The following is a 10,307-nucleotide window of genomic DNA, read 5'->3' on the forward strand; positions in this document are numbered from 1 at the left end:
AATTCGACACAAATATGAAGACAGTCACAATAAAGTATTATAAATTATAATAAAGACTGTTATAATAATAATTATTATTATAACGACTATATATTATTTAACAATAAAATGCTCAATGGAAAATGATAGATAGTCGATACGGTTAGGTTTGGTGATACCACGTGCATTGAATAATAATATTATGGACACGAGACAATAACGCCGACAACAAGCTCGTACGCAGGACGCGAGACGAAAGAACGAAATTTCAAATTACGAAAACAGAATGCACCGATACCGATAACTGATAAGCGATTGTGGACCATGTTCGCGTGTTAGTATGTTGTATGTGTCTAGCGGTGGGGGGAAGCAATAGTAGTGGGAGACACACGCCGCCGTCGCAAGAATCCTCTCACTCGTCCCGTCAACATGACGCGTTTAATACGGCAGCCGGCGGCGAAAGTAATATAAAATGATCACTTAAATATCCACAGTTTTTTGATCATAACTAAAATACTATTCAACCGATTCTATTTAAAATTATAAAAGCACATAGCCTATGATTTTCTCGATCGATTGATATCTCATTCTAACTATTTGGTTCATTTATTAGACCTACAGCCTTTAATAAAGAATACCAAAATATTAACACGTATTAAATGGGAATGTTTAGGTTTCTGTATATATACACGGTCGAGTGCTTCGCCTTCCTTTTTTTTTTACTTAGCTCGCGACACTACCGTGTCGCTGGATATTAGAAAAAAGGAGTTAAAATATATTATATTGTAAAAAATACAAACCAAAGACAAGATTTTCATTTATCACCATAATTTCATCAAATTTTTTTAAATTTTATTTTCACTCAATTACTGTTTTAAAGTTAAAACTTACCATTTATATGATTTTCATTTGCATTTCTTTAAAACTTTTGTTAGTTATTTATAAAACAATTGTTTTAAAATTTAATTTATAATTGGTTAAGTTTATACAATTATACATGCATATATACTTCTATGTGAATTTTTTTAAAAAACAATAATTGCATTTATGTTTTCATTTAACATTTAAGTTATTTAGTAAGTAGTTATATTCAATGTTTAAAACATGAAGTACATACATTTCTTTTTTTATTATTAAATAATGTTTCTCTTTTTTAAATACCCTAGTCTACCTTCTACGAATAGCAATTTGTAGAAAATGAAAAAAAAAAGTAAGGAAAAATTGAAATAGCATCATTACAATGTTGGCCAATTTTATATTTGGTAATTAAAAATCATTGTTATGTAATTATAATAATTATAATTATATTGAACCTATATTGATCTATATAGAATGAATTAAGCACAGTTAACGTGAAAACAGTTTAACAAATTATCTATTTCACCATGTGTTACAAAAACAAATCATAAATAGTTACAGCACAAATTGCTATTGAAAATTAACACAATACATAGTTTTATTTACTCAATAAAATAATAGATCATTGTTAATTTTCTTTAGATTTATTTACTTGTACCTCAACCAATTGATATGCTTTATTTGCTGCACAGACACATTTGTTAGGTACATCAATAACAAACTCTCCAGCGTTGTATACACCTTTGTTCCAACACGCCGTAGATGTGGATTTTAAATTTTCTACAGATGGCAATTGTTTTACCTTGAAAAACAAATTTCACAAATAAGTTTGTTTTTAAAAAAATTTTATATGGTTCAAATTAACTTACTTGTTCTGGCATTTCAGATTCTGCTTTTTTTGCAATAGGAGTTAAAATTGCAATGATGATTTTTGCTACTTCACGCGATGTTTCACCATCTTTCCATATACCTAATTCTGATGAACCAAATATTGTTGCTCCGAATAATGCTCCTCTTATAGTATAACTAAATAAATTAAATGAAGTATGAGATGTAGAATTTTGCAAATCAATGTCAAGGCTATCTAGCACAATTTAAAAATATTTGTTGAGGTCATTTGATGGCCTATTAGTAAGTTGTTATTTAAAACTCATCATTTACAAGACTTACCTTATGAATTTGTTTAGTTTACTCATATTTGTACTAGTTTTTAATTATTTATATTAAAATTGTTGTATTAAATGTCTACACATAAATTAAAAATTACAATAAAACATAAAGATTAAATTTATGTGAGACACTTTCGAACTTTGCAGTCAAGCTACTGGCGCATTGCACAGTCGCATACTATACTACTATAGTAAGTAATTTTGTGGTGATAGTGTGTACTTATCATTGATAGATAATGTTAGTATCTTTAGCTGTGGCCGTGTCTATAATCGTGATATGAAAACACATAATGATAATGCTTATAAGTTTTATGTTATCAGTCCATCCAAACTCAAAAGCTGTGGTACACTATTAAATATTAATGTGAAAAGGTCAAAGTTGATAGTTAAGACAGTGCAAAATATGCATAACTTCCAAAGTAAGAATTGTTTTTGTCTATGATCTATTGTTTCCTTGCTAAATATTGATTGTTACTTGTTGGATAAATGAAATAAAGTACCTATTTGCTTTTTAGACAGAAAATTTGGCAAAAGTTAGCTTGTATTAAAGCAGCAAGCTACACTATTAAGACGCTTCATTGATTAATTATTATAATATTTTAAAACAACATTTAAGTCCTTCCCATGAATTAACAAATTGAGTTAATTAAGATTAAGTACCTATGTTTATTATTACTTAATATATTTAATAATAATAAAAAAAATAATAGTATATCTGATTTGTATACATATACTTATAGGCATAATATAAGAATTAAGGAATAATTATTCTTTGTATAGCTACACTATGACTAAAGATATTTTATTATTTTATTGAATTAAAAGTTCTTAACTCACATTACAACACGATTGTCTTTTCATAAGTTAAACTAGTTCAGTAAAATCTTCGATTTGATCATGGTACATATTTTGATCGCATAACCGAAATTTTAAAGATCAATGTTTCCATAGTTATGATTTAAAACCTCGACTAAAAAACTTGATTTATTTAAAAATATGATCAGTGCTAAAATAATATTGTCAACATTTAAAAATACCTATTTTATACATTTATACAAGGGTATTTTAACAAACTATATTCTGACTTTTGGTCTAATTAAGCGCTTTGTTCAATTACAGCCATACTATATACTTATTCGACCATTTATAAAATAGTTTAATTATTATAATTTATAATTTTTTTAAGTTTGGAAAATTTTAGTAAAAATTCTTCTACATAATAACTATGGATAAATCGTCAGCCAAAGAGATATTTTTCCATTCATGCATAGTTGGTGATTTGAATGCAATCAAAATTAACTTGTTCCACAACGTATCACCCTTCTGCCTAGACAAGGTTAATAGCGTATTTCATATCTAGAACTCAGATTTAAACTATTAAAACATTTATTCCATTTTACATTTAGTATGGAAACAATGCTTTGCACATAGCTTCCATGAACAATCAACCAAAAGTATTGGAATATTTAATAAAGACTGTCAAAACTTATAAAAGCAACTTTCGAAATAAAATTGGACGTACAGCTTTAAATATTGCTGCCGCTCAAGGTGCATTTGAGTGCATTGAAGTTTTACTAAACAATTTTCACTGTGACATAAATTCTACAGATAAGGTGAATTTTTTTTAATTATTGTCTTGAAAAAATATATTTTTAATATTTTTAAAAATTTAAAGTTGTACTAGCAATAAATACCAATTTTTAATTATTTTGATATGAACTATCTATTGGGTCAAATATTTTCAAATTAATAATAACACAGTTTACCTATGATTTTCATGTAATCTGTGATACATGATAATCTTTATGATTTTTAACCTTAGCTATGAGCTATGATGATTGCTTATTTTTATATTTCTTACACTTATCTGAAAGTTAATTTTCAAGTAGAATATTAAAATACCAATTATTCCAAATTAAAGTAAAATAAATATATTTAAATATTTTAAGTACTAAATCTATAAAAATTTTTACATTTATACAGTGTCTAGTGTCTAGTATTATAATTTAATGAAGTCAATATTAAATTTATCTAGTATTTGTAGTTGAAAACATTTTTTTAAATATTCAATGTGTAATATTTAATATTTAATATTTCAGATTTTTAACAATAGTCCATTACACTGGTGTGTTACAAGCAAATGTATCAAAGGTGTTAAGAAATTATTGGATGTGGGAGCTGATTTCACTCTAGTAAACAAATTTGGTAAAACTCCTTTACAACTTGCCAAAACAACATGTTTGGATATTTTTCATTTATTAGACAATGTAATTTTTTTAAATTATTGTTTGTTACCTATCTACTCTTTAAAATATAAATATAAATTTACTAACAACTTTTGTCATAATAAAAACTCTTCTATTATAAAACATTGAACTTTTTTAATATTATTTTTACTTAAAACTCTATTTTCCAGTTTATCAAAAATAAAAATAAGGATCAATGTTTGCACTCAGCTCGACAGATTAATAATGGTATTGAAAGAAAAATTGATATTAGCTCAAAATCATCGAATTCACCACAATTTAAGATAACCAGTAAGTTGTTGGTACTAATGCTGTAAATATAAACCTACTACTTACTATTATGACATTGATTTTCATAAACTCATAAGTCATAACTAATATAAGTTATTAGTTTTTTATATTTAAACATAAAATACAAGGCCAAAGAATGTATATGCCTTGTTATGATTCACTCATTATAGTAAATTATAATAGTGTATTGCTTTTATCCATTTATTTTAAATGGAGGAGTCTTATTATAACTATTTTATATTATTTAATTTATCCTACCGATATTCTGAATAGAGCAATAAATATATTGGTTTTACAATGAAGTGAAAAAAATTATATATGCTACAGTACCTAGGGTTGCCACCTTTGAAACATAGTAGACCCAGAGACTAAGTGCAAAAAAAAAGATCATTGGTAAAAGATACTGTGCCTATACGTCTAATTAAAATCTTAATTTATGAAATTAAAATAATGTTTTTCGTATATAGTAGCATACATTGAATGTATGGCAACAAATCAATAAATTTTTTTTATCTTACCTTTTGACGTATGAAAATCATTGTTATTGATGCTTAATAACAGACTATATTATATTTCATATATGTATCTAACTATTTGCGGCCGTGGGGGAATGTAAAAGCAGATGTCGCGGTGTCGTCAGTTTAAACTGAAAAAAAAATAAAAAAAGGTACCCAACTACAATTTTTCGATAACTCGGAGAATAGGTCATTGAAACCATAGCCTGAAGATTTAATTATAAGCCTGTATAATCGACTATCGTGGTGAAACCCGTAAAGGTGGCAATTCTAAATAACAGTATCTATTATAATTAAATTAATAATATAAATCTATAATGTTTTTGGAAAAACACACTGGTGGTTGGTGGGACCGTTCTATTAGAATTTAGGAATTCTAAAAACAAAATTTCTATAATTACTTTAGAAAATAAATTACTTATGACTAATAAGCATAGAAATGTATTTAATAGATGTTAAATGGTAATTTTTTAATAGATGACGATTCAAAAATATTTAGTAAAACTGTCGATCAACAAAGTGTCAATTGTGAAACAATACTTGATCCTAATTTGGCATCTAATAATTCTGATGAATCATTTTATTTAGACATTTCAAAATTGAAACGTAAGTTTAAATAAAAAGTATTTTTTTTCCCATTGCATTATTTATAGCTGTCTTTGTATTTTAGATGGTGATAATTCTGTTTTAAAATTATTGGAAAAATCTATCGAGCCAGTTGACGAAACTTCTTTTGTGTCATCTATTTTAAACAGCGGAAAAGTTATTCAGTTGACTGGTAAACTATTTAACTTTGTGCTACGAATAAAAATAGCGATAACTATAAAGAATATATTTTTATTTTTAGAAGCTGGTATACTTGCTTTGGAATACACAAAAAATGAAATAAATACTCCAATTCCTGATCGTCTTGTACAAAGCTTCTTGAACACATCTCAACAATACAATGAAAATGAAAATTACATCGACAATGATACTATTGAAAAAGATGGTGAATTAGGTTCAGTAACACTTGCCAGAGGATTAAAACGTCTGAAAAGTCCACAACCATGCTCTAAAAGACTAAAATTTACTGAATGTGCTAAAACATCGGAGTTTGAAAGTTTATTAGATCATTTGACTTCAAAGTGTACCAAAGCTGTACCCAGAGTTTATAATTCAAATTCCTACTGTTCTCAAAGTTCATCTGTAGAAAATAGTACAGTTAGAAATAATGAAGTTTGCAATCGAAATCAAATAGTTTGTGTAAACCCCGACATTAAAGCTCAACCCAAATGGGTCGATGATTTAATCTGTTTATTACATAAATTGGATAATTCAGACAAAGTGGAACACAAATCAATTGAACTAACTTGATGAACTTGGTCATTTATTATCAGTAAACTCTTGACATTTTTGTCATTCCTGGTGGTACAGTTTAGTAAATACATTTTTTGTATTCAACAGCATAATGAATAATGATATATATACAACGTGATACTTATTTTGTAAAAAATAAAAACTTTTTGTTTAAAGAATACGACTTTGATCCTAAAAGAGAACTGTTCAGGAGTCAGGCCATCAATGATCAATACACTGTTTGTAAATACTATTGATCTTAAATTATTTTAAGTTTTGCGTATTTTGTTTTATTTAAATCATTTAATTATTAACTGGATTTTTCATGTACCTATAATAATTTATTTAAAAAGTATAAAAAAAAAATGCCAAAATAAGGCCATGCCAATATTTGTTATCCAACAACTAATACAGCAATACCCTTTCTTTTTTTTTACCTGGTTACATAATTATTCACTGATAAAATTAAAACAAAACTGTAAATTTTATAAAATTTATATTGTGGAATTAGATTAACACATACATCTAAAAGAAAGTATGTGAGAATAAATTATCAAAAAATAAATAAATAAACCTTTCTTTTACCTATTATTTCATTATATCTAATTTTCTTTTCTATGATCTACTCAAAGAGAGCTCCGCCTCTTTCTAATGATATTATTCCGATGAAACCTTAGATCATAATATACTAAAACCAGATTCATATTCATAAATTATAATATCTATTTAAAACATAGTCGTAATATAATTCTGCTGTTGGTTTTTTTTTGAAACTAGGTTTGATTTCCCAACATAAACTACAGCGAATTTTTTATACTAGGAAGAATGAAGTTTTAAAATGATGCAACATACAAGTGGCTTAAACTCTACTTGCATACTTCAGAGTTAAATGTATTGGTATTAAGTTTTTATTGTTTAATACGTTTTATTATTTATAAATGCCATAAACTCATAAACATTAATACAATAATACATTTAAATGTAACACCTACATACCGTTGTATTTAAAAAAAAATTCTATTATCTTTAATTTTAAGTTACAACATAGGTTTTAGATTCTGAGAGGAGTAGATAATGAATGTATGTATATAGGCTTTTTAATTACGTGTTTTTAAACAAATGAAATGGTCTGATCTTTAATTTTGAGGTTTGTTTTTTTGTTTCTGATAGCAGAAGATTGGTATTTTGTATTTTCGGGATGTAAAAGTTCCAAACGCCTTTCAAAATAATTGAGAGGGAAAAAATATTAAAATCAGGAAACCTGCATTTTTTGATTAAATCAATTTTATTCCTTAGTTGATATTAAAATACGATACTTTTTATAATTTAATAATTATCAAAGTATTGTGGATCTTTTATGCAATTTATGTACAAATGATGTTTTCTTATTTCTACTTTTATTGATTTGTGTGTAGGTAGCATTTTTGTTTTTTCAATAAAAAAACTTGACAATTTAATACAAGGTTCCGCAGTTCCGCTTAAGTTAATTTTACATCAATTAAAAATATCAAAACTATACCTACATAAGTAGGTATTCGTATTCACAAGTTTTTTTTTATACATCTAAGCGTATTCATTTCATATTTTTATAAAATTCGTCAAACGTAAAAAATATTTAAATTATTTTGTAGTTATAACCACTTAATAATTTGAATTTTTTAATCTAGCTAAGATTTACAAAATGAATACATGATTTAATGTAACAACTAACAGTCGTAACTTTATATTACTTGCTTATTTTATTTTTCAAAGAAGTGCAAGCAGCATACTTTTTTATGAGAAATTGAATTCAATTTGTACCTACTTGCCTGTTTAAAAATTAAAAATATAATTCATAGGCAGTTACACTTCACACTCATGTGATTATATTAGTTTGTAGGCGTTTATAGTGTTTTTTCAAAAGCTAATTCAACCCACGTACCGCCATTCTACTAGTGGATAAATAAATTACCAATAGTAGGTAATACGTAATGAATGGTATAAATTGTATTTTGTATAAGTAGGTATATTCAAAATGTCGTCATAAAGTTATTTACTAACGACACTAACTATTCAAAATCGTTTTTCGTAAAGACAAATCATTGAATTAAAATTTAACACATCAATAACGACACCTATATCAGCAAGCTAATTCCCGGTTTTTAAATGATAGTAGGTAAATATTTAAATTAAATACATAAATGTTTCCAACATCATCTATTGTTCACGAATTCATTTTTTACACACTGTCCATATACTTACCTATTATATAAACATTACTACATTAGACATAATAGTAGGTACCTATATATAATATTCACAACTCCAGTGACCCCTAGACAGCTATAAGAGACATCAACAGAAGGCCCAGCATTTTCCTTTTTTTTAAATTTAACAATTATATGCAAATCAAAGCACTCGCATAATATAATATGCTTATTCATTTATTTTAAGTTTTAGCTGAAAAGATATTTAAATACATTTATGATTCTAAACAGATCGATGAATTAATTTAAGATTTTAAAATAATAGCGACATTTATTGTAGATAAATTATAAGTGATCAGCGCCATTCAACCTAACTATATTAAATATGCGTTATCGCTGCATAATAAATAATAATACTGTTTACTGTTTAGTTCTTATTAATTTGATTATAAAAATTATTGATCGGCAATCAACGTAACAGCACTATTGGCAATATATAATTAGGTATATTATATGGTCACAATATAGAGTAATAAAAAGTAAAATGTAAAAACAGTATAAAATGTACTCTGATGAAAATATAATTGTATGAAGTACAACCTATTACCTACTACCTACCTATTACCTACTACGATGGAATCACAGAAATTCTACTCAGCATTCGACATTTTTGTTTTCAAAATCGGAGTAAGAAAATAGGTTTAAAAAAAAACTGAGTTTATCTTCGTTATAATATTGCGAATTTTGTCGTTCAATTTATACAATGGGCTCCATGCAGACAATTGATCTTATACATTGTTTTATCATTTAAAAATCAATTCGATTTTTCTATAAAACATCGGGTAGGCGTAAGTGTAACCATCATAGATAAAAGATTATATAACATATAAGTTATAATAACTAGTGTTTTAAATATTGAATTTTTAATGATAATTTATTTTTAGGGTAGGTTTCATACGGTTATAAATTACGCATTATATTATTATTTAGTACAATATACAATGTAATATTTACATTGTAGATTCAATAACCAATAATTGTAACTTAAATATGATGTAGGTACCTGCAGATGTAGTAATTACCCTATGGTATATTAATCACAAAGACTCCAAACAATAGCATAAATTTATATTGTTTACTCACAGACTATGCAGTTATCGACCTGTAAAATAAATATTATGTTTAATTGATATTAATAACAGATTTATGACTAAAAATTAAAACAAATAAGAAATAATGTATACCTAATATTTTATATAATCTTTATCGTTTTTATTATTTTGTATTTGTTATTAGTTCATTTTATACTTATTTGATATTAAAAATTTTTAACTTTGTTAAGTTGCAATTGTTAAAAAAAACGGTATCTGGGAAGTGTATAGGAATCAAAAAATTATTCTTATTATTGAACCCATAGATAAATTATAAGTAGTTGCCAGTTGGACACAGTGAAAATACGATTGGTAGATCAATTGTTGACAGTTGTTCATATTATATAATATAGGAACATTTTTATAAAAGTATAATCATAATTTAATATATTATTATTTTAATTAAAAAAATAAAATCTTATTGCGAAACAATTTGCCTGTGAATAAGAATGAAAAAACATACTGCGTTAATTATACTAATAATATAATATAGCAGTATAGACAATAACGGTTATATTATGTAAATAGGATTTAGGAGTTATGGTTGCGCATATAGGTACTAACACTCCTAACC

General features: G+C 26.0%; 2 protein-coding genes across 3 annotated transcripts; one reads left to right on the forward strand and one right to left on the reverse strand.

Moving 5' to 3' along the window:
- Nucleotides 1-1,326: 1,326 nt before the first annotated feature.
- On the reverse strand, nt 1,327-2,195 carry QIL1 (MICOS complex subunit MIC13 homolog QIL1). Its single transcript, XM_015516461.2, has 3 exons — nt 2,008-2,195; nt 1,707-1,863; nt 1,327-1,639 (listed from the first exon to the last, which is right to left on the reverse strand). The coding sequence occupies exons 1-3, from the start codon at nt 2,031-2,033 to the stop codon at nt 1,466-1,468; spliced, it is 357 nt and encodes a 118-aa protein (XP_015371947.1). The 5' UTR covers nt 2,034-2,195; the 3' UTR covers nt 1,327-1,465.
- Nucleotides 2,196-2,276: 81 nt separating this feature from the next.
- Nucleotides 2,277-6,987, forward strand: Atac3 (Ada2a-containing complex component 3). 2 transcript variants are annotated; one of them, XM_015516451.2, is made up of 8 exons: nt 2,277-2,425; nt 3,193-3,342; nt 3,413-3,619; nt 4,106-4,273; nt 4,423-4,543; nt 5,536-5,664; nt 5,729-5,836; nt 5,906-6,987. In XM_015516451.2, the coding sequence occupies exons 2-8, from the start codon at nt 3,232-3,234 to the stop codon at nt 6,412-6,414; spliced, it is 1,353 nt and encodes a 450-aa protein (XP_015371937.2). In that variant the 5' UTR covers nt 2,277-2,425; nt 3,193-3,231; the 3' UTR covers nt 6,415-6,987. The 2 variants fall into 2 exon arrangements, with proteins under 2 accessions (XP_015371937.2, XP_089077844.1); XM_089221718.1 differs by having other exon boundaries at nt 2,291-2,425; nt 3,208-3,342.
- The last annotated feature ends 3,320 nt before the right edge of the window (nt 6,988-10,307 follow it).

Source organism: Diuraphis noxia, unplaced genomic scaffold (assembly GCF_037042655.1).
Source record: "Diuraphis noxia isolate RWA-SAM2 unplaced genomic scaffold, SU_Dnox_SAM2 contig0002, whole genome shotgun sequence".
In the NCBI taxonomy this organism is placed as follows: domain Eukaryota; kingdom Metazoa; phylum Arthropoda; class Insecta; order Hemiptera; family Aphididae; genus Diuraphis; species Diuraphis noxia.